This window comes from Bubalus kerabau, chromosome 11 (genome assembly GCF_029407905.1).
Source record: "Bubalus kerabau isolate K-KA32 ecotype Philippines breed swamp buffalo chromosome 11, PCC_UOA_SB_1v2, whole genome shotgun sequence".
Classification (NCBI taxonomy): Eukaryota; Metazoa; Chordata; class Mammalia; order Artiodactyla; family Bovidae; genus Bubalus; species Bubalus kerabau.
The window spans coordinates 7,719,916-7,745,159 of record NC_073634.1 but is presented as its reverse complement, the minus strand read 5'-3'; the positions used below and the strand labels follow the sequence as shown (position 1 = coordinate 7,745,159).

General features: G+C 47.2%; 1 protein-coding gene across 1 annotated transcript in view; it reads left to right on the top strand.

Moving 5' to 3' along the window:
* The window catches only part of AFF3 (ALF transcription elongation factor 3), a 582,468-nt gene that overhangs the window by 532,529 nt on the left and 24,695 nt on the right, over positions 1-25,244 (top strand). Inside the window, exons 13-16 of the mRNA XM_055539447.1 lie at positions 416-1,516; positions 6,610-6,734; positions 12,381-12,582; positions 14,633-14,754. Coding sequence (XP_055395422.1) covers positions 416-1,516; positions 6,610-6,734; positions 12,381-12,582; positions 14,633-14,754 — 1,550 coding nt within the window. The remainder of the gene's footprint in view (positions 1-415; positions 1,517-6,609; positions 6,735-12,380; positions 12,583-14,632; positions 14,755-25,244) is intronic.

Here is a 25,244-nt window from a genome sequence, read left to right as displayed (position 1 = left end):
TGTGGGGGACCTAGAAAGTGTCAGTCGCTCAGTCATGTCCGTCTCTTTACGACCCTGTGGACTGCAGCCTGCCAGGCTCCTCTGTCCATGGAGTTCTCCAGGCAAGAATACTGGAGTGGGTAGCCATTCCCTTCTCCAGGGGATCTTCCCAACCCAGGGATCGAACCCGGGTCTCCTGCACTGGCAGGTAGGTTCTTTACCCTTTGAGCCACCTGGGAAGCCCTGTGGGTGGCCGCCCTGTGTGCCTGTTGATGCTATACACACCTACAGGCTTCCATGTTCCTTGAGTTTCCAGCCCATCAGGTTTCTGCTCACACGCCTAGAGGAGCAGCAAGTCAAGAGAAAAACAGCCAGGCGCATCTAAGTGAGCCTGTCCTAAACAATGTTTTGTTTGTTGCCGGTTTTCTGCTTTTAGGCGGAACCAGCGTCCTCTAACAAGTGGCAGCTGGATAAATGGCTAAACAAAGTGAATCACCACAAGCCCCCTGTCCTGATCCAAAATGAAAGCCACCACGGGCCGGAGAGCAGTCAGTACTACACCCCAGTGAAGGAGGACACGCAGGACTGCGGGAAGCTCCCCGACGTCTGCCCGCCCGGCCTGAGAGACAAGGACATCAAGGGCGCCTGCAAGGAGGAGCAGAGGCCGAGGACCGCGAACAAGGCCCCGGGGAGCAAAGGGGTGAAGCAGAAGTCCCCGCCCGCGGCCGTGGCCGTGGCCGTGACCGCCGCCGCCGCCCCGCCGCCCGCGGTGCCTGGTGCGCCCGCCGAGAGCGCGCCCGCGCCTGCCCGGAGGTCCGCGGGCAAGAAGCCCACCCGGCGCACCGAGAGGACCTCGGCCGGCGACAGCGGCCACCGGCCCGAGGAGCCCGTAGCTGCCGAGGCGCTGGGGGCGAGCGCGGGGGTTCCCCCGGAGCCCCCCAAGCCCCGGCCTTGCGGCAACAGCAGGACCAACCACCGCAAGGAGCTGCGCTCGGCCGTGACCTGCGAGAAGCGCCGCACGCGGGGGCTGAGCCGGATCGTCCCCAAATCCAAGGAGTTCATCGAGACGGAGTCGTCCTCTTCCTCCTCCTCCTCGGACTCGGACCTGGAGTCGGAGCAGGAGGACTACCCTCTGTCCAAGGCCGTGGCCGCCGCCGCCGCCGCTGCCGCCGCCTCCGGGAACGACCCAAGGCTGAAGGAGGCTCCCACCAGCATCAGCGGCGGCCCCCGCGCTCCCGTGGGCTCCATCAACGCCAGGACCACCAGCGACATTGCCAAGGAGCTGGAGGAGCAGTTCTACACACTGGTCCCCTTCGGCCGCAACGAGCTTCTCTCCCCGTTGAAGGACAGTGACGAGGTCCGGTCACTCTGGGTCAAAATTGACTTGACACTTCTGTCCAGGATCCCGGAACACCTGCCCCAGGAGCCGGGGGTCTTGAGTGCTCCCGCGGCCAAGGACTCTGAGAGCGCACCCCCGAGCCACGCATCCGAGGCGCCCGTGGAAAAGACCTTGCCAAAATCCAAGAGGAAACGCAAGGTAGGCCTGGAAACCTGAGGGGCTGAAGGCACAGTGGGAGGGAGGGCCCCAAACTTGTGGGCAGGTCCACTGGTCTGGAATGTTCCAGGAGCAGGGGTTTATGTGTCCTTCTTCAGCAAACGTTCATAGAGCACTTTACATAAGCGCATAGGAGCCTGCTAAGTCACTTCAGTCGCTAAGTCTGACATTCTGCAACGCTATGAACTGTAGCCTGCCAGGCTCCTCTGTCCATGGGATTCTCCAGGCAAGAATACTGGAGTGAGTTGCCATGCCCTTCTCCAGGGCATCTTCCCAACCTGGGATCAAACCCTTGTCTCCTGCATTACAGACAGATTCTTTACCATCTAAGCCACCAGGGAAGCCCAGTATTAAGTACTTGACACATAGTAACTCAACTCAACATCCTTAGAACCGCCCATTGTGGGAAGACCAGCTATTATTCCCATGTGATAGATAATTAAGGCCTGTCCCACTGCATGTGGAAGTGGGCAATTGGGAAATCTTCACTGAATGTCTTCAGGGAATGAGCTAGAAGCTGGACCAGTGAGGAAAACTAAACACAGGTGAGCCCCATTCTTTACTGGAAGAGGTGGGGTCATTCATTGACTTAAGAAGCCAGCTGCCTCATAGAGTTGAGTAAGGCTGTGACTAGGGAGCCACAGGTTGGTGCTCCCCATGGTATTGAGCAGAAGGACTTTGTGGTGGAGATGAGCTGGGAACAGGGCCCTAAGCAGGAGGGACTTTTGAGTAATCAGAGGATTTGCTGCCAAAGCTAGGAAGCCAGCTGAACAGAGAAGGATTGAACAGAGTGAGGTGGGCAGGGACTTAAGTACAGGGAGAGCTGGACGAGGGTCTAGAAGTAGACCCAAACACTTGGCCATTCAGATGTTATTGAAGAATTTTTGAGCACAAGAATCACTTAATCATAATTTAAAACCAGTTCTGAGAATCTTTACCCCCTCCTGTTACTACATCTTCAAAAGTGACTAGGACCACAGTGAAAAACCCAAAGGGTAACAAACCAAAGATTATAGTCATCATGGATGGCCCCAAATTTGGGACAAAATCATTCACAACTGTTAACACATGTGTATGTCCCCATGAGGGATGCTAAATCATTTATAAAATCCTTACAACTTTTGAGGCAAATATTCTTGTCATACCCCTTTTACAGATGAGGAAACTGAGGCTCACAGAGCCTAAAGTGACTTGCCCTAGGGTCATATAGGTGAGAAAGGACAGAGCTGGGAATGAAGTCAGGTCTCTGGCTGTAGGGTCTCCCAATAATAAACCAGCTGGAGATTTGTGTAGTACTTTTGCCTCACGGCCCCCGCTCAGAAGACTCCATGCTCAGAATTTAATGCCTGTGGTTGCCATCTTGGAATTCTCCCCTTTATCTTTGAATCCGTCTTTTGCAAGAGAAGGTGATGGGACAACAGAGCGTGCCTGGTCCCACCCCTACCCACTTCCCCAGGATGGGTTCTGCCTGCCCCGTGGCCCCTTTGCATTCCTGGCGGGAGCAGCCTCCCCTTTCTGCAGCCCCATCCAGGGACCAAGGCACAGGCATAGTGAGGGTTGGGGTCAGGATCAGCACCTCCCTGCCCTCAATCCAGGTACTGAGGGGTCCCCCAGGAGAGACTGCCAGTTGGCCTTGGGGAAGGGGTGGTGCCTGGCTGCACTTCCTCACCCCGCGACCCACAGCTGGCAGGTGGCGGAGACCATTTGCTGGGCTGCATGGGCGCACCCAATCTCAGGCTGGCACTCCTGGCATTCGGGAGAGTCAGCGCATGCCAAGCATCCCCATGCTTCCAGGAGCACAATGTAAAGAAGCAAATAAACACACTTCTCTGACAGGTTAAGAGACCAGTTTCAAGACGGGGAAAATGTTCCTGACTTTAGTACTTTATAATGTTACTCTTTTACCGCTTTTTTTTTCTTTTTGAGGTATAATTGACATAACATTATATTATTTTTAGTTATACAATATAATGATTCAATATTGGTTTACATGTGTTGCAAAATGATGACCACAATCAGTCCAGCTATCATCCATCACTGTACTTAGTTACAAATTTCTTTTTCTCCTGGTGAGAACTTTCAAGATCTCCTAGCTACTTTCAAATGTGTGCTACGGTATTATTAGCCATACTCACCATGCTGCTTATTAGTATTGTACTACATCCACATGACTTACTCATTTTATAACTGGAGACTTGTACTTTTTTATTTGCTTCGCCCCTTCATGTTGTACCCCCCTCTCCACCCCAGAGTGGTTTGGTTTTGATTTTCAGATTCCACATTTAAGTGAGATCCTAAGGTCTTTGTCATCTTTGTCGTCGCAAAGAATCGGATGAGACTGAGTGACTAACACACACACATCCCGCTCATTTCGCTTAGCATAGTGCCCTCCAGGTCCATCTGTGTTGTTGCAAATGGCGAGACTCCCTTCTTCTGTTGTATACATACATATGCCACAATTTCCTTATCTATCCATAGCCATTTACGCTGTTTCCTTGTCTTGGCCGTTGTAAATAATGCTGCAGTGAACGTGGGGGTCTTTTGAAATCAGTGTTTCAGTTTTCTTTGGATAAATACCCAGAAGTGAGATTACTGATCATGTAGTCGCTCTGTTTTAATTTTTTGAGCAACCTCCATACTGTTTACACGGTGGCTGCACCACATCCTCACACGTGTATTATTTCTAGTCTTTTTGATGACAGCCGTTATAAGAGGTGTGAGGTGATATCTCATTGTGGTTTTCATTTGCATTTCCCTGATGATTAGTGATGCTGAGCATCTTTTCATGTGCCTGTTGACCATCTGTATGTCTTCTTTAGAAAAAATATTTAATCAAATCCTCCGCCTGTTTTTCAATCAGATTTTTTTGTTTGTTTCTTTGTTGTTGAATTGCAAGTGTTCTTTATGTGTTTTGAATATTAACCCCTTCTCGGATATATTATTTGAAAACACTTCCTTCCATTCAGTAGATTGTCTTTTCATTTTATTGATGGTTTCCTTTGCTGTGCGGCTTCCCTGGTGGCTCAGCTGGTAAAGAATCTGCCTGCAGTGCCGAAGACTTGGGTTTGATCCCTGGGTTGAGAATATTCCCTGGAGAAGGGAATGGCTACCCACTCCAGTATTCTGGCCTGGAGAATTCCGTGGACTTTATAGTCCATGGGGTCACAAAGAGTCAGATGCGACTGAGCGACTTTTACTTTGCTTTGCAGAAGCTTTTTCATTTAACATAGTCCCACTTGTTTATTTTTGCTTTTGTTGCTTTTGCTTTTGGTATTAAATTCAAGAAAATCATCACCAAGACTGACATCAAGCATCTTCTCCAGCTTTTTGAACATGGATCGTAGCCTTTTCATTTTGCACTGAACCCCACAAATCATGCAGTCAGCCCTGACCTCATAGGTGACCTCAATCAGGTGACCTTCCCTTCTGTGTACTTCAGTTTCTTCATTTGTAAACTGCTGACATCTTTACAGGGATGTTGTTGGGTTTAAATGATATAATTTAGCAATACAGGTTAGCTTGCTACACACCTGCTGCTCTTTTCCTTCTGTTTTCCTCTGCATTTCCTGCCCTCCTCATTACTTGTCAGATACATTTATCCATCAACTCCCAGGTGATTAATTGATTAATGAGTAAATCAATCAGTCATCTGGAGAGTGATGGATAAATGGACAGGCTGATATAAAGAGAGAGAGAGAGGTGTTTCCGAGATAGAAATTGATAAACGTATAGAGATTGGAAATACATAGAGCTATACAGGCATATGTCAGTAGAGATGTGCAAAAACAGAGACATGTATAATTCATAATCTGTATTTAAGTAATTTTACTATCCGTGGACTTTTTAAGTTTAACTTATGAAGCGTCATTTACACTAAGCCTGACACTCAGCTCTCCTCATGAAATCTACCGGAACATAGGTGAACATGCATAGAGAAGGGGAAGAACATGTGCACAGCGCTCTTTACTCATCATCCAGGGTGTGAAGCCACCAGTTGTGGGTGTGGGAGGTGGGACATCGAAGACCTGGCTGCCCAGGGTGCAGAGTCTAGCCCTGCCGGAGCCCTGGGGGCCAAAACTAGGAGGTTCAGAGCTTTGGCTTGGACCATCCATGGGGCACAGTTTCAACGTGAGCATCTGTGGTCCTTCCTCCAGAGGCTGACATCCCAGCTAGAAAGAGAAGGTTAGAGTCTTTCTATCTTTAGTACCAGTGCCCGTCTCCTGGAAACACCGCTGAGAATCCTGAATGTCTCTCTGCTGTGTTGCTGCGATCTCAGCAACAATAGAAGTTGGTTGAGTGCGCGTGCATTACCCCTGCGTGTGTGCTGTGCTAAGTTGCTTCAGTCGCATCTGACTCTTTGTGACCCTATGGACTGTAGCCCACCAGGCTCCTCTGTCCATGGGATTCTTCAGGCAAGAAGACTGGAGTGGGTTGCCAGGCCCTCCTCCAGGGGATCTCCCCAAGCCGGGGATTGAACCTGAGTCTCCTATGTCTCCTACATTGGTAGGTGGGTTCTTTACCACTAGTGCCGCCTGGGAGGCCTGCATCACACCTATTACACGTCTAAAGTTAAATACAGTCGTGCAAACAATCCAGTCGAACTGCTGTTTTATAAAAAGATCCTTCAAGGCCATGAACTTCAGAAGAAAAGCCTGAGCTTGTCACTGCTCCTACAGCATTAAGCCCAGGAGAGGTCGCTTGCTATACCTTGTTTGGGTACCAAGAAATGCCAAAGAAAGGGATGCTGAAGCTCCAGTGAGACTCCAGAGCAGATCTTCTTTGGAGGGTAGAAGCCAGCCCGTTAGTTGAGCAGTTTCGTCCGTCACAGTATTCCCTCCTGCAGTTTGATCCCAGTGTCACGCTTTTTCCTCGCAGTAAGCTGTCAGTAGTCAAAACGACAGATTTCGTCCTTGTTCGAGGAGGAGCTGACGGGGAACTGAGGCCGGGGCCGAGAGTGCTGCCATCGTGTTGGCGCTCAGGACCTTGTCCAAAGAAGCCCCCGAGCTGGTGGGATGGGAGCTCACCGTGATCCCTCGAAGTCTGAAGCTGATTGGTTTTCGCTTCTTTCCATGCAGTGCGACAACGAAGACGACTACAGGGAGATCAAGAAAGCCCCGGCAGAGAGGGAGAGCGCCTCACGACTGAGCGCCTCTGCCAACAGTACTTTGTCCGCAAATCATTGCAGCATGAACATCAACAGGTACGTGCGCTCCTGCAAAGGCAAGGCTTGGTGGAGGCATGCCTGGGTCTGAGAGGCATGTGTTTGCAGGGGGAGAGGCAGATTTTTTTTAATGATTTCTCTGCTCTGGGTGTCCAGACCAGGGTTCTTGGACTCCTTAATCAATAGAAATTGATAAGAGGCCAGAGGAGAAATTCAGCCAAGGCTTCGTTGGGGCTCAGGCTGCAGCTTGAAGGAGTGAGGAAAAAGTAACAGTTTCCCTTGCTCGCTTTCTGATGGGGGCAAGTGCATTCCTTAAATGTGAGGAGGTAAGTTGTGGGTCCAGGGGTCATGCCAGAGGGGGACTTAGGTGGTCTGCCCACCCGCTTTATTGGTCTTGTGTGCACGGCGCGTGCACAGGACCTGCTTTTGCTCCCAGTTCCTCAAAATTGGCAGTGGGTTTTTGGTCTTTTTGTATCTTGTTGTTCATAATTTGCTCCAACTGCACATGCTTACAGTTGCTTTTAGTCCCTTATGCTGTGCTAAGTTACTTAGTCATGTCCAACTCTTTGCGACCCCATGGACTGTAGCCCACCAAGATCTCTGTCCATGGGGATTCTCCAGGCAAGAATACTAAAATGTGTTGCCGCGCCCTCCTCCAGGGAATCTTCCCAACCCAGGGATCGAACCCTGGTTCTGCATTGCAGGCAGATTCTTTACCGGCTGAGCCACCAGGGAAGCCCTCCGTCCTTTAGGATTGTTTTGTATTTTGTTGCTATAGGACACATGTGTCCAGGTGCAAGCGCTGAAGCAGAGGATCCCAGGGTCCCAGCCTGTCTCCTGCAGACCTGCTTCCCTTGGTGTGGGCTTCCCTGGTAGCTCAGCTGGTAAAGAATCCTCCTGCCATGCAGGAGACCCTGGTTTAATTCCTGGGTTGGGAAGATCCCCTGGAGAAGGGATAGTTAATACCCACTCCAGTATTCTTGAGCTTCCCTAGTGACTCAGACAGTATAGAATCTGCCTGCAATGAGGGAGACCTGGGTTTGATCCCTGAACTGGGAAGATCCCCTGGAGGAGGGCATGGAAACCTGCTCCAGTACTCTTTCCTGGAGAATCCCACAGACAGAGGAGCCTGACAGGCTACAGTCCATGGGGTCTCACTCGGACACGCCTGAGTGGCTAAGCACACACACAAGCTGCACCAACACGCCTGGGCGTGTGCTGCTTGTCGCAGTTCCAGGGGCATCAGCCGTGCTTCTTTGTAACCAAAGGCCAGTTACCAGCTGTAGAACATTCTATCCTTTCAAAAACACACCCTCCACTCTGAAAATTTAAAAACTGAATTCTGCCTGTGTGCCAAGTCACTTCAGCAGTGTCCGACTCTGTGTGACCCATAGACTGTAGCCCACCAGGCTCCTCTGTCCATGGGATTTTCTAGGCAAGAATACTGGAGTGAATTGTCATGCCCTCCTCCAGGGGATCTTCCCAACTCAGGAATCGAACCCACGTCTCTTATGTCTCCTGAATTGGTGGGCAGGTTCTTTACCACTAGCGCCACCTGGGAGACCCAAAAAACTGAATTAAGAGTAATGAGAACACTAAGCTTATCACACAGATGTGATAAGCAGACTCTTCATACAACACACCTAAAGATCCTGGCTATGGACTGAATTTGTGGTGACAGACAAAATTGGGGTCTCCAAGGTGAAACAGCCCCTCCTCAAAGGGGTTCCAGAGGGACCTACATGGCACTGACTCCCCTCCATGACAAACGGCTTCCTGGCAAAGCAAGGCCCCGGATATTTATTACAAGCAAGGAGCTTATCATCAGTCATAGAAGCTCTTTCCATTTAGAAACAGCACAGCTCTGAAACCACTTTCCCTCTGCCCAGACACTCTTCACTCTCCCCGACTGTGTACATAGAATTTTTAAGGGGAGATTAATGTTTCAGTGCAACACATAAAAATGTAAACTGAAAGGTTAGGAGAAGATGTAGAGCAGTACTAAAACCCGGAGAGGAAATTAGAGAGCCCGGGCACCCGCGCGCAGGCGGCTGCAGTGTTAGAATCACCTTGGGAAAGAAGGACTAGGGCTCTGGAAGGTCTGGGTGAGGAGGAGCAGCAACAACAAGCTGGCCAAGCCCACAGTCCTCTGTGCCCAGCAGACGGTGTCCCAAAACACTGCGCACATGTGAAAGGAGAAAATGCGGCTCCAAAGAGTCCTTCAAATGTGTGATTGAGTTACACATGTGCTTCTTTGTTGATGCCTTAAATAACCTGCCTGCTGGCTCTAGTAAGTGCTGTAATTGCTAGTAGTGATGAGTCTAAGTAATATCTGAAGATGCCTGCAACAACCGATATGACATGCAAATATCTGTGATTTCCACCAGTGACACAGGTTTTGCTGGCAGTACACCTGCTAACCACTCGTCTGGATTCCTGCCTTCGTTCATCATTAAAGGAAATGTTCCATTTCAGTGAGAGGTTAATGAAAATGAAGATGTCATTTCTTTGCCGTACAAGTTCAGGGACCCCAGGATAAAAGCAGAGGTCCTCAATGTCCAGGGTTGAATGCCTGAAGATCTGAGATGGAGTTGATGTAATAATAATAGAAATAAAGTGCACAGTTACATGTGATGCACTTGAATCATCCCAAAACCATCCCTGCTGAAAAGACCTGAAAAAATGGTCTTCCCTGAAACCGGTCTGATGCCAAAAAGATTAGGGACTCCTGCTCTAGACCCTTTGCTTGGCAGAGCCTGCTGGCTCTGATAGTTTCACTTACGTTAAGTAGGGACTCAATGCCGCGATGAAAGAGCTTTGAATTTTTCTAGGAAAAGTGGTCTGTGTGTTTCTGACATTGTGATTACCTCTGTCAAGCTGTACCAGTGTAATAAGACAATTCTATATATATGGTAATCGCATGTCCCAAAGACATGATCCCAACAATGTTTCAAAATTACTTTGGTCAACTTCAATAGATAAACTTATGATGAAGAAGAAAAGATTGTATGTGCTTGACAATATTTAATGTAATAATTTCCTTTCCTACAAGTGTTTAAAATCATGTAATACTGTAGGAACTTCCCTGGCAGTCCAGTGGTTAAGACTTTGCTTTCCCAATGCAGGGAGTGTGGGTTCGTTCCCTGGTCGGGGAGCTAAGACCCCACATGCTTTGTGGCAGGAAGAAAAAAAAAACATTAAACAGAAGCAATACTGTAATGAATTCAATAAAGGCTTTTAAAATGGTCCACATCAAAAAGTCTTTAAAAAAAAAATAAAATCATGTAGTACATGGCTTAAAACACAACGTTCAAGAAACTAAGAGCATGGCATCCGGTCCCATCACTTCATGGCAAATAGACGGTTTAACAATGGAAACAGTGACAGATTTTATTTTCCTGGGCTCCAAAATCACTGCAGATGGTGACTGCAGCCATGAAATTAAAAGACACTTGCTCCTTGGAAGAAAAGTTATAACCAACCTAGACAGCAGAGAAATTACTTTGCCAACAAAGTCCATATAGTCAAAGCTGTGGTTTTTCCAGTGGTCATGTACGGATGTGAGAGCTGGACCATAAAGAAGGCTGAGCACCAAAAAATTGGTGCTTTTGAACTATGGTGTTGGAGAAGACTCTTGAGAGTCCCTTGGACTGCAAGGACATCAAACCAGTCAATCCTAAAGGAAATCAGTCCTGAATATTCATTGGAAGGACTGATGCTGAAGCTGAAGCTCCAATACTTTGGTCACCTGATGTAGGAACTGACTCACTGGAAAAGACCCTGATGCTGGGAAAGATTGAAGGCAGGAGGACAAGGGGACAACAGAGAATGATATGGTTGGATGGTATCACTGACTCAATGGACATGAGTTTGAGCAAGCTCTGGGAGTTGGTGATGGACAGGGAAGCCTGGCTTGCTGCGGTCCATGGGTTGCAAATAGTCTGACACGACTGAGTGACTGGACTGAACTGAGTGCATGCGTGCTAAGTCAATTCAGCCGGGTCCAACTCTTTGCAACCCTATGGACTGTAGCCCAGCAGTCCCCTCTGTCCATGGAAATCTCCAGGCAATAATACTGGAGTGGGTTGCCATTTTATCCTCCAGGGGATCTTCCCGACCTAGGGATCAAACCGGCGTCTCTTATGTCTCCAGCACTTGCAAGTGGATTCTTTACCACTATAGTTCCTCCTGAGTACTATATGTAAAATAACAGAGACTTAGAAATAGGGTTTCTTTACTCATGTGTCGAGAAACCATTACATTCAGACAGTTAACATCCATCTTCAGCTTCAGTGTTTCGTCTTCACTGGCTGAGCTACTTCTGATTCGCCCAAGGCAGTTTTCTAGAACACAGCTTCTCACTTCTAAATTGTTGGGTGCACAGTGCTTTTTAAACCAGAAAGCTGTCATCAGAAATTCTCTCCCTACACAAATGTGTTTGCATAGCATTAAGCATCTTGGTTTCTCATTTGTTCTAGAGGCCTACATTTGTAATTTCTACACTGTGACCACCAACTAAGGATATTGCTTAAAAAATAAGAAGTGACTTTAAGGGCTTGTTTGCAGTGATGGCCAACACATGCAATTAAGAAGTCATAAATGCAGGAATAATGACTAACCCTTTGTCCGATGAATTTACCTTACATTACCTGACTCCACCAGGTGACTTCTAGAACCATCCCAAGTTAGCAAGGATTGAGTTCATTTTGGGCTAATGTGTCTTCCTACTCTTTGTTTCAAAGTGAAGTAATAGAGAGAGCCCTATCCACATTACGTACATTGTAAAGACCCAGATATAAGTGACTCCCTTCTGTGATGGTCCACTGGGATGTATATTCAGGCATAGACAATAGTTTTGAAGGTAAAATAAGGAAGTAGAAATCAGAAAATGTCATTTCTAAAGACTGTTTCAGTTCTTTGTATTCATCAATGCCTGGTTGCCTAACAATTGGAAGGTGGCTTCATGCTTGATTATTCTGCAATTGTGTTATTCTCCATGTGATAATTAGGGAGAAGGCAATGGCAACCCACTCCAGTACTCTTGCCTGGAAAATCCCACAGTGGAGGAGCCTGGTAGGCTGCAGTCCATGGAGTTGCTAAGAGTCGGACATGACTGAGCGACTTCACTTTCACTTTTCACTTTCATGCATTGGAGAAGGAAATGGCAACCCACTCCAGTGTTCTTGCCTGGAGAATCCCAGGGACGAGGAAGCCTGGTGGGCTGCCGTCTATGGGGTCGCACAGAGTCGGACACGACGGAAGCGACTTAGCAGCAGCAGCAGCAGCAGGTGTTAGCAAAAGTCCTTTTGGAAGTAGCGATCTCATGTATCATTTAATTGAGTTTCCCATTACCTGCTGCTTGCACTTGTTAGGAAAACAGTAAGTGGTTTCCTGTGTATTTTGAGATCCTTGGATGAAAAACTTGGGAAGTGAGAGTATTATTTTTAGTCGTTTAGCTCCAGAATTACTCTTAATTCTTGGAGAATAAGTAAAGAAACAATGAACAAAATGTGTGTGTTGTTTGTTACGGCCCTAATGCCATAAAATTGTTTCCTGGCAGAAGAATTCCCAGTAAACGTCTTCCTACCAGCAGGTTTTAAATGGGAGGTTTGGGTCATATATAAACCATTTTCCTTCCCCTGTGCTGAGTGTGTGACATTCCATTACTGTGACTTCCTTTCTCAGCTTGGCAATACCAATAAATAAAAATGAAAAAGTGCTCCGGTCGCCCATCTCACCCCTCTCCGACGCCTCTAAACACAAATTCTCCGGCGAGGACTTAACTTCCTCCAGCAGATCCAACAGCAACGGTCTGTTCACTTCCACCTCCTCCAGCAAAAAGCATAAGGCAGAGAGCCAGCTGCAGAGCCACACCGCGGACCTCACGGTAGGTTGATGCCTCCTGTCCCAGTTGAAACAGAAATGAAACCCAGCACAGCCCTTACTCTGCCTGTAACCCAGCTCGGTCTGAACTCCAGCTCAAGGCCCCACAAGGCAGCCCTGAATGCTGCTCTGGGAAGACCCAGCAAGAGCTGCCCTTTGCCTCTTGTACAGGCTGTGGCAGAAGAAAAAGAGGCGGTATTTTAAGCCTCTTCTGCTTAGGAACCTCTTTGGAGGACCTCATTTTCCATTCTGAAAAGACACAGCCCTAAAGTCACTCTCCCAGGACAAAGTAAATTGGGAGTCTAGGGCCAAGCAGTCTGTACGTTTGATATCTTTCTTGCCCTGGGGCAGAGCCAAGCCTGGGATTGGAGCTCAAGGCCAAGGCTGCAGGGCTCCTTGCCGCCCAAGGTCACCAAGGTGGTGTCCAGTGTGAGACTGTCGCCACCACTCCTCTTCTAGTGACCTTATCAAGGGTGATTCCAACACCCTGCGTTCCCCATGGGCCCACATGGACCTGGCTCCACCCCCATGGACACTCAGACTGCAGGTGAGTTCCTCTTTACGGACACTCTCTAAGAGTGGGCATCCCTGAACTGTGCATCCTCCAAGTACTTTATTTACTTTCAAACTCTCCCCACTGAGCTTCTCAAAGCCAGCAGGGCTTTGTGAGGCAGGGAGAAATGAGACTTGGCAATAGGACTCTGCAAACAAACAGGGGAGGCAGCATTTCATGCTTTCTCCGGTGACTCAAAGAGGCAAAAAAAAGTTGTTAAGGTCCAGCAAGATACTCAGTCTTACTGAACCATCAGGAAACTAAGCCTCTTAGGCACCCTCATTTGAGAGCAGTTCTCTTGAGTTCTAGGATACAAGAATCTGAGAAGATCATATTAGGAAAATCAGAAATAAAAAAGCAAGCAATTCAAATTTTAAACCAAACACAACTTCTCTTTGCCTGTAGATCCTTCTATCACAAGCAACTATGATGTGCAGAGAATCTTTAGCCAATTGTAGACTTTATTTCGACCTTCTTTCCCTGAACAGGTGTTTATTAAGGAAGTACTTACTGTGTCCCAGGCATTCTGCTGAGCAATAGAGGAGCATTGATGATCTAACAGATTCAGTCTCTGCCTGCAGCAAGCTTACAGTCAAGCTGAGGAGAGCCGCTTAGACCAGGGTTCACACACATCCGTAATTTACTCCTCTGCATGCCAAAGGAAATGCCCAGAGTCCTAGAGGCTCTCATAACAAAAAGGCTTGATCCGCACATAAAATCAGCCCATATTTAAAGAAGCACTGGTATCCACTCCGCTTTAACTACTTCAGAGGAATCCATTTGAATTTCCTAACCAAAGACAGGGTGTTTTATGATCCAAATGATCAGCACACAGTAGGTGCTCTTTAAATATCTGTATCTCCAGGGGGAGAAAAAAAGGATGTTTAAATTTTTCCCCAGATAGTGTTCCCTTTTAAAACACATTTTAAATAATTTCTTGCGATACCACTCGGCTCTTCCTGTTCGTCACAGACAGCTGATAAGAACCAGTCAGTCTATGATCTGAACCTCTCGTGAAGGATAAACACAGCTCAGTGGTTCTGAGAGCCCAGGTCCTAGAGCAGCACTCTGAAACTTGTGCAGAATGCATGTTCTCAGGCCCTCCCCCAGACCCACTGAGACGGAGATGCTGGCGGTGGCGCTCAGCTGTCTGTGTGTTAATGGTGATTCTGATGCAGTCAGTTTGGAGAACCGTGGGTCAGGAGCCTGAGCCCTAAGCCCCGAGCCTGCACACGCAGTAGCCATCTGAGCTTTGGCAGGTTCAGGATTTGGATGTGTGAGAGCAAGACTAAGACCTCCCTGGTGATGTTGCCATGCAGATGACATCTGACCACACACGTGAAAGCTTGCAGCCTGAGACCTGAAATGCATGTATTTCTCTTTCTTAATCGAAACAAAAAACGCTATCACGTCTAACCTAGAACCCCAGCAATTCTAACGGGTCGCTCCTTCAGCCAGAGGGCCAGTTTCTCAAAGGCAGCTGTGTTTGTTTGTTGCCTAGAAAGCGGCTCACAACAATTCCGAAAACAGTCTCCACAAGTCACGGCCACAGACAGAGCCCTGGTCTCCAGGCTCCAACGGCCACCGGGACTGCAAGAGGCAGAAACTCATCTTCGATGATATGTAAGTGTGGAGTCTTGTTGATATGGGGAAGGCCAGATAAGTGGGAAAGGGAAGATGGTTTATATGTATCTATATATTAGACACATATAAGCCATAGTGTGGTCATTTCTGGCATGTGACCCAGTCAGTTAAATGTCACCCTCTCAAAGGACATTGCTGAGTGCACCCCCTGAGCCCTTGGCGGGGAGTGGTTTGAATGAATGGAACAGCCAGTCCTATCACGGTTGTATCCAGGATGCCAGAAATCTAAGGCAAACGGCATCAAGGAGTCTTATATTTCCGAGCACCTGCATTTGGGGTTGTATGCTACCAGAAAGAGGCATTTCTGTCTTTGTAAACTGTATCAGGCAAAGAAAAATGGTGATTTACTCCTGAAAGCTTTCTGTTCTCTAAAATGCTATTGTCTTTATAAAAGTGTAAATAATTCTTAAACAGGAAAAAATATCCTGTCATCCATCCCCCCATCATAGTGCCAAAACCCAAGTATTTCATTCCCAGCATCAACTTAAGAGGAGGAGAAACAAAAGAAGAACATGAATAAATATAGCATCCTGGAATGCTCGGGAGATGCCAGAAACGACACATGAGAAATGATAAAATGATACTGAAAAGTATTTAGGCTCTTAGGGAAAAAAATATGTGTCAAGGACAAGCCTCGAGGGCAGGAGATATGGTTTCCAGAGTTTGGCTTGAATCCCATTTTCAACTTCAGCTGTTCAGCAAGCATACAGTTGTGTATCTGTGGGAGGCACGCCCTTAAATCCCCAGCGGGAACCAGCAGACACCAGTGAGAGTCCCCCCTGCCCTCTGACTGCTGACCGTCCAGCTGAGGGGACAGACTGGAAACCACGCACCCCACCCACAGTCAAAAACCAAAATGGTGCTAAACGTCTCAGGGTCCCTGCTTCCTAATCAGAAAAAGTGAGTCATGACACTGGTCTCCTGGCGGGTCCCCTGAGACCCAGCAAGATGGCCCCTTCTCAGAACGACCACCTGGAGAGGTGAAAGCTGTCTCTTCCACCCTCATCTTCCTCCCAGCCTTCTCTCCCATCCTGTCTTTATCAAGAGTGTAGACAAGGTCTGTTTCTTCACGTCCGGGAAACAGGAATACTAAGTTGTCTTCCTCAGGCCATGCGTGGACCTCATTAAGCTAACGAGGAGACAGACTTCGGGGATTGAGAGCCAAATCCAGATTCTTTGTTCCTTCATTGGACACACTCCCAGATGACTGAGTTTAGTAAAGTGTTAGGGTGGCCCAGGAGAACGTGTGTTTTTCTCCTCTTCCTGTGATCGCACCTGCGCTCAACCCCACACACGTTCTCCCCTGACCCTCTCCAGCTCGCCTTTCCCTCATCTCACTGCCCTGGGCAGCCAGAGAAGTGGTAATTAATCCCCAGGGTGAGGGGCGTATAATGGGAGTGCAATCCAATCCGACAGTCAACTCCGTATATAATTAGTGTTTGGGGGTGTAAATTGTTCAAAGGGAGCTTCAACCGTTAATAAAAACAGGCAGTTGGAATTGTGTTTAATGACAATATGGAAATTTACATTTGGAAGATGTAGGTATCTTTTGATTTTCATCTTAATTAAGGATACTCTCCCTAATATTAAGAAACAAATTGAAGATAAAGTAGTTACTATACAGATGGGTCAGCCTCTGTATCCTTCAGCTTGAAACTCAGTTCCTTGAGGAATGAAAAACAATTATACTTGTCTTATAGGTCAAGTCTTTGTAAGAATGGAAATGTGGCTCTGTACATCATTCAAACCAAGCTTGCTGAGGTTTTGGGTCCCAAACCTCCCCTATTCATCTCAAGAAGCTTGCTGAGGAGGAGGGATAGACTGGGAATTTGGGGTTAGGAGAGACAAACTAGTGTATATAGGATGGATAAACAGCAAGATCTTTCTGTATAGCATAGGGAACTAAATTCTCTATCCTGGGATAAACCATAGTGGAAAGGAGTATAAAGAAGAATATATGTATGTGCATAACTGAGTGACTTTGCTGTGCAGCAGAAATTAACATTGGAAATCAGCCATATTCAATGAAAACTAAATTTAAAAAAAGAGTAGTGCAAATATTATGAAAGATCTGGTGATAGGGAACAAAAAAGAAGAAGAGGAAGAAGAGGAAGACTAAGACTTTGTCATAGTCTAACAAAGTGAGCATACACACACATTCAACAGTAAGGTACCCGGAGCATCAAACATATCAAGGGCGTGGTGTTTAAACACACACATATGGGAAATTAACATGTAAGGCGTTTTCCAATGCATAGACCAGAAAACTAAGTCTAAAACAGCAACAGCTAAATGGTCCTACTTGGACCTGCAACTCCTTGGACTGTTTACAAGAGGAAATGTCTCTCAATCTGCTGGGACGGCGGCTAATGTAATTTTGTCCCTATCTGTATCAAACCAAGAGGCTGTTATCATGTATTCTTCCCATTAGCAAACTGTGATTTTTCTGGCTGACAGCTACAAGAAAACTGTTTCTCCTTTTATGGATATAGATAGAATTTTTGAAAAGCCCTCTTACATATCCATCATATGGAGAGAGAGACATCTTCCAATTGCCATGTGTCCCAATTGATTTGAAATCCGTGACAGTAAAAGAAACACACGGCTCAAACAGCCACTCAGCCACTGAACTGAGAAAATCGTGGGGAAATTCTTCAAGCTTGAAAAGCAACAGCAGGCACTGTCTCTTCCTCAGAACAATAAAAATATGGGTCTTAAGAGATCACTGGGCTAGGAAGTCACCTAAAAGTGTGTAAACTTTTCGGCTGGTGTGTGCTGAGGTCCCGGGGCGGGAGTGGGGGTATATGCTTCATTCATTCAGTTATTAATTCAGGGAAGATGCGGTACGTGGGCGGCCTCTCTAGGAAACTCCTCTGCGATCACAATTTTCAGCCTCCTGTTTTCTCTCCACTCTGCACCACCTTCAAGGACCGTGACCTGGCTCCTGTCACTTTCCTGACTTCTCCTCACTGGAGGTGTCAACAGGCAGTGACATGAACAAACAGAGACCACCAGAAGGAAAGAAAGAACTAGAGAATTAGCACCAAAATGATTTCGAGTCGATAGAAATCCAGTTATTGCATTCCCAAAAGTAACAGTTGCCATACTGTCATTTCACTTTCAGAGCTGCATCCTGTAGCTTTAAAAAAAAATAGTAAACTCATCCTTTTGTATTCTAAATACTTGTTAATGGTTGAATAAACACGCCTTTCAGACAACAGGCAGAATTCAGCAGGCACTCCAGTAACAACTGTTGAATGACCCTAAATGGAATAACATTCTGGGGGAGCGGGGGTGAAAATGTGAGTTGCTCAGTCACGTTCGTCTCTTTGCAACCCCATGGACTGTAGCCCGCCAGGCTTCTCTGTCCATGGAATTCTCCAGGCAAAAATACTGGAGTGAGTTGCCATGCCCTCCTCCAGGGGATCTTCCCAACCCAGAGATCAAACCCAGGTCTTCTGCACTGCAGACAGATTCTTCAGCATCTGAGCCACTAGGGAAGCCTGTCTGGCGGGGACAGAGGGTAGTGCCTGCATCTTTTTTTTCTTTTTCTTTTTTCCGTGAACGTAAGGAATTACTACAGGCAAGTCAATTTAAATTCATAGGCTTCCAGCCCCTTTTCCGAGGTTACTTACCAATTCAGCAGGTACCAGGTGGTGCCTTCAGAATGCAGATAGAACTGAACAGAATTACTTATTTTAAAAATGTGATCCAGATCAGCCTGTCCTGCAGGCTCAGATGGGAGGCAGTATGACTGCACCTCCTCCTCCCCTGACGTTTAGCCGTGTGCCACTTTCACTCCTCAACAGGGTTTTTGTTTTTTTTAAGCTTCTTATTTTGTGTTAGGGAATAGCAGATTCACAACACTGTAATAGCTTCAGGTGAACAGCAAAGGGAGGCAGCCACCCATAGACCGGTGTCCCCTCTCCCCCAAACTCCCCTCCCATCCAGGCGGCCACATAACACTGAACAGAATTCCCTGTGCTGTAATCCTTGCTGGTTATCCATTTTAAATATGATGGGGCTTCTCCAGTGGCTCAGTGGGTAAAGAATCTACCTGCAATGCAGAAGACACATGAGGTGAGGGTTTGCTCCCTGGGTCGGGAAGATCCCCTGGAGAAGAAAATGGCAACCTACTCCAGTATCCTTGCCTGGAGAATCCCATGGACAGAGGAGCCTGGTGGGCTACAGTTCATGTGGTTGCAAGAGTCAGACGCGTGCATGCGTGCTAAGTCTCTTCAGTCGTGTTCGACTCTTTGCGGCCCTATGGACTGTAGCCCACCAGGCTCCTCTGTCCATGGGATTCTCCAGACAAGAATACTGGAGTGGGTTGCCATGCCCTCCTCCAGAGCATCTTCCCAACCCAGGGATCAAACCCACATCTCTTATGTCTCCTACATCGGCAGGCGGGTGCTTTACCGCTAGTGCCACCTGGGAAGCCCAGAAGAGTCAGACAGGACTAAGCAACTAGGCACACACACAACGTTTTAAATACAGCAGTGTATACATATGGGTCCCAACTCCCTAATTATCCCTCGCCACATCCTTCCCTTTGGCAATCATAAGTTCATTCCATAAGTCCATGAGTCTCTGTTTTAGAAGTAAGTTCATTTGTATCATTTTTTAGATTCCACATGTAAGGGATGTCATACGATATTTCTCCTTCTCTATCTGACTATCTTCACTCAGTATGACAATGTCTGCGTCCATCCATGTTGCTGCAAATGGCATTATTTCATTCATTTTAATGGACAGCTCTGGTTTTTGGTGACACTGGTATGATTACCAAACTTTTGTTTCAAAAATCTGTTAGGAATTTATGTCCATGAGTGACGGCACTTCATTCAGCCCAAAGCCTAGAAACCAATCTTATCAGTGCAAAGCCATGAGCTATAAATCGCCTGGTGTCATCAGTGACAGGAGAGTTCTTGGCGGTGGAAAAATCTAGGGAACAGCTGTGTCACGAAGGCCTCGGTGCAGACATCTGAACACAGCTGATGATGAGGCGCTTGGCCTCCATTCCCCCGTGCCATATTGCTGTGCCGGGGAGCCAGAGAACCCCGGGTGCCAACCTGCCCACCGCTTCCAGAAGGATGTGCCGACTCTTGCCCACATTTCACAAGGACGATCGTCACATTCAGCCAAGCCTCCGAACGCCCCATCTGTCCCCGTGGCATCAATTACAGGAGCCCAGCTACTGAAACCTCCAGACACCAAGAAAAGACTCCCTTGCCGCGCGATGCTGAAACCGCGGCCTGTGCCGTGTGGCTGGCAGGTCAGGAAGACGAAGTTGGCACTTGTGATGTAATGATACTCAGCATTCTTACAGCTGAAAGGATTTTAATTTTATAGGTGATGGAAGACTCCTGTAAGTGAAAGGTCAGGTGATTTATTCAAAGGACCCCAACTGAAATCCTTACATAGGTGATATTAGATCAAGGCAAGGCACTCCCGTGGTGGGCTGGCCGTGACCATTCCCCTCCCGAAGGGCCCCCCCGCTTCCCGTCGCTTCAAAGCTGGACCCCACCCTTCCTGATAATACCATTCCTGTGCCTTTCTTTCTTCATATGGAATTTTTTCCCTTATGAAATCCCTCTCAGCCAAGGTTTTTTTGTTTGTTTGTTTGTTTTTAGTCCAAACAGAGAGAAAGAAGGAACAAAAGAATTTGGCCAGAGGTTGGGAGGGCAAGAATGGTGGACAAGGCCTTTCAGATCATTCTGATTGAAATCTGAGCCCTCTGATCCTTTGAAGGGCTTTGTAAAATGATTTTGTCTTACCTGTGACACCTGGAGAAGAACAGCAATCAAATTGATGAATTTCCACTTAAACAGAAACCTGCTTATGATAGAATGACAAAAACCTGCCACATTTAGCCTGCGTGTCCTGGAAAGCGTGTGTTATTTTCTAAGTGTGGCCGAGAGAGGAGCCTCCTGTGAGAGCCTGTGACCTGTAGGAGACACGATGAGTCATCGCTCATGTTTCTGAGAAGCCAGGGATTTAGGGGTCCCAGCCAACATCAGGAACATAGAAACAAAAGCTGCATCTGAATCCTTGTGCTTAAAAGCTAATGTGCTTAGTTGCTCGGTCATGTCCGACTCTTTGCCACCCCATGGACTATAGCCCACCAAGTTCTTCTGTCCATGAAATTCTCCCGGCAAGAATACTGGAGTGGGTTGCCATTCCCTTTTCCAGAGAATCTTCCTGACCCAGGGATCGAACCCATGTCTCCTGCACTGCAGGCAGATTCTTTACTCTCTGAATCACTAGGGAAGCTGTAAGCAGCCTTCTCACTTCTTTCTGGAAGTGCTCATAAAGCCAACGGCAGCACCGGGGCCCCTGGCTATAAAGTGCCCTCATCCACAGCATTCATTTAGTGCGTGGGAAACAGTTCCTCCACTTCTTACTCGTTCTTCTTAGGGAAGAAAGAACCTCACAGCTTGGGCCATGGTAACACCTCCAGGACTTATCAGATGACAAGCTGACAGGCTATCAGATGATGAATTCATTTGGTGTGCAGTTGCCTCGTTGTCTGATTTGGATTCCAACTTCCTAAGAAAATTATCTCGACTTGTGCGGTGCCAGGGAACCTGTTTGTTCAGACACGTCAGTCTCTCTGTCTCTGCCAGTTTTCACAAAACAGGCTGGCTCTGCCGGGTTGGGGGGGTGGTGGGTAACGGGCGTTTCATGGAGATAGGAGTCCCAGAAAGCTGCCTGCCAGCCTGTCCGTGGGAGAGCATTCGGTTCCATCTCAGTCACGTAGGAGAACAAAGCGTCAGGGCGCTGTGATACTCCCATGCCAGCAGAAACGGGAGGGTGGCTCAGACCCACTGCTGCTTAGAACTGAGGTCACGTGTGTGCTGGTGGGGGCGCTGGGAGGAGAGGAGGACCCTGCTCTCTGGATCCAGTGCTCACATTACTTATAAGAGCCAAGAGCTCTTATAACAGAGATGCATGTGGCTCAGCCTAGGTTTTTAGATGCTCCAAGCCCAGGTTCTGAAGAGCCCCGGCGATGCAGTCAGTCACATGCATGATGTTTAACTGTACTTTTCTTAGGCTTTCTCACGAATTAGCATCACATACCATCACCCTGAGAAACAATGTGAAGAATGTTATTATCACAATAAAAAGCCAAACTCTAGGTTTTCCACATTTAAAAAGAAAAAAGACTCCGGGAAAAATCGGTTTGAACACTGAGATAATTAGGTTTATTTTAGTGCCTCTGCAGTCTTATATTCTGGAGCTGCCACAGTGGCGACGACAGTTTTATCTTCCTGCTGACTTGAAGGTCACCTCCAGAGTGATGCCTCCCTGACAGCACGTGTCCATGGCGTTGCCGGGCTATCTGGGTGATGTCCCATCATCCAGTTGCCTTTATAATGATCTGACCTGGAACCAACACTCTAGAAATCACCTGAGAGGGGAAAAAAGGGCCAATCAGCAGGTAGTCTTCAGTGACTCAGTGCAGTGAGATGCAAAGAGGAGAATTCTCATGTGTTCCTGAATAGGCCCTGATAGTACATTTCTTCAGCATCTCGGGTTAATGTTGTCACTCCTGTGATACAGTCAGAAAATAGAGGTGTTACTTATCCACATACACTATTGTGAGAGTCTGTGACTCAGCCTCCATCTCAGGTTTAAAGAATACATTAACACACTACAGATAAAAACAGCACCGATGACCGTATCCGTATGGGGAACTCGAGGCCACGGCCACCCTGGGGATAACTTAAAAGGCTACTGAAAACGAAGATGCCTTGGCTTGTTACCAGAATTCTTTCATGAAAACAAAATGCGTTTGAAAAAATGACGATCTGTCAGTGACAAGGTCTACAAAAAAGAGGGCAAGAGAAAAATGACCAAACTCCTCTACTCGAGTGTGGGACAGATAATGATGCGGAGAATATCAGGTTGCCATGGAGATGTTCTCTGGCTCGTTGGCTTCGAGGCTGCACCCCATCAGAAGCCCATACACTCTCTCTCTTCTAAACTCGAAATGTGAATGCACGGGGGACTCATTTCTCTTCTACCATGTACCTACAACAACAAGGTGGGAAAGATCAAAGAGGTCTACGGCAGAGCCCACGCTGAAAATATTCCAGCTGCCAACTTGCACACACGCAATGACTGCAGCCCGGGACAGCTCAGAAGGTCATTAAATGCCTGGAAGCGAAGTGTGAACAAGAAGTGGTATCTGAGATCAGGAAAGACATAGCCGAGCATGAACCGAAATTACCAAGGCCTTTTGTGGTTGTTCAGTCACTAAGTCATGTCCAACTCTTTGCGACCCCGTGGACCACAGCACGCCAGGCTTCCCTGTCCTTCACCATCTCCCAGAGTGTGCTCACACTCATATCCGTTGAGTCAGTCACGCCATCCAACCATCTTATCCTCTGTTGCTACCTTCTCCTCCTGCCTTCAATCTTTCCCAGCAAAAAGGCCTTAGGGCCTGAGAAACTGAGAGACAAGCAACATCTGGCTCACTGTAAGCATTTAGTGAAGGAGCAGAGAGGAGGGTGTTCTAGGGAGGAAGGAAGGGATGAGCGGGGCTTCTAAAACAGTGCTGAGACGTTGACCAGCCGGTGAGGACAGCACTCACTGTGGTTGAGGGACTTGGTGAGTAAGTAATGCAGTGAAGAGGGTCAGGCAAGATTACTAAGGACCAGAACTGAGATTCCATTTCAGAGGCTCTGGAGTTTGATTTTAGATCTGCGAGTAGGGTGGTGATATGTAATGAAAGCCATGTTTTACAAACATTGCTCAAGAGTTAAAGCTCAGGGGAGATGGGACAGGAGTGAAACTCGAGGCCGGGAGAGGTAATGAAAGCCTGGACCTGGGTGGATGTGGTCCTTGAGGAAAGAAGGGGATATTGACAAGGAAGCGTTCATAGCAAGTGATAACAGCAGGGAGGAAGTGGATAGAGGTACGGAGCTCCTTTCCTGAACAGGTAGGCTGCAGGACCCCATCTGAACTCGGGAGTCAGACCTGGCTTCTAGCTAGCGGTAGATCTGGTCTTCTGTTCTGGGGCGTTCTGCAAAAAGACAAAAAATATTGCAGAGGATTTTTAAGGTGTGAGCCTATTCTGTGTGGTGCTGTTATGGTGGATATGTGTCATCAAACAGTTTTCAAAACCCATAGAATGTGCCACACCAAGAGTGAATCCATATGTAAACTACAGACTTAAGGTGATAATGACATGTTAGTTTAGGGTTTTTTTTTAAATCTGACTGTGCCGGCATGTCGGATCTTTTCGTGCAGCATGAAAACTCTTGGTCATGGCATGCGAAATCTAGTTCACCGACCAGGGATCAGACCTGGGTCCCCTGCAGTGAGAGCTTTCAGAAGTAGCCGCTGGACCATCAAGGAAGTCACTCAGTTTAGGTTTATCAGTTGTAACAAATGGGCTGCTCAATTGAGGGGTGTTAGTAGTAAGGGAGGCTGTGCGTGTGTACCAAGTGGCTAGGGTTAGCGTTAGTATTTTCCACTTCATATTGCTCTGAGCCTAAAACTGCTCAGAAAACTTGACAGTCTATTAAAAAACAAGAACAAAAATAATGTAAATTGCCAGAGTTGGCATCAAAGACCCAACAGATAGCCAGTACGCGTCCAAAGGTCAATCTGTGGACAAAGAAGAATAAACTACCATGAAAAGCAACCAAAACGTCATTCAAATGGAATAAACATAGAGGAGATAAATTGGAGAATGAAGAGGTGGTCAAAGCTGGGCCCTCCTTTGAAGGAACCCACGGGCTTCACCCACCCGTGCAGATCCGACAGGATGAAAGGAAGGGCTCAGGCCTGCGTGGCCAGAAAAACATGAAGGGATCATGACCCAGAGACGGGGGTTTCATCATACACATAAAGGGGGCCCTGCAGCCGCGTTCTTGTTTCCTCATTGGGAAAGTTAAATATTCCCAGCATGTTACCACAAGTGCTGACGATATTTTATGGGGAAGAAGAGATAGAAAACCAAGGTCTTTCTCTTGCTTCTGTGATTTGTGACCCAAGATTAAAGTATTTGCTTTGATCCTGGTTTGTGCCTTTGTTTCATTGATTAAACCTTTCAAATGAGGATCACAGTTTTGGATGGTAATGTCATTGACACGATCTGTGTGATTTCTTTAAGCATTTTGACCCCTTAGAATAAAAGGATGCCCTGGCTACCTAATATTGTAGTATGGAAAAAGACCCATTAGAATCTGAAAGAAGGCAGTTCAAAATAAGTGTGTTAAGCAGACTACACAGTGTATGATTACTATCACTACTAACATCTTATCTCTCATTCAGGGCGTGGTGCCTTATGGTGAGTATTCATGAAGAGGTCAAGGTTATTGATTACATAAAGACCCATAATACACAAAAAGTTTATACTGATGGTACCTAAACTATGTAGATGTTTAAAAATCCACCTGATGAAGTACTTAAAGGTGCTGTCTGATGAGTGGTTTTATGTAACTTGGGGTCGTTTCACA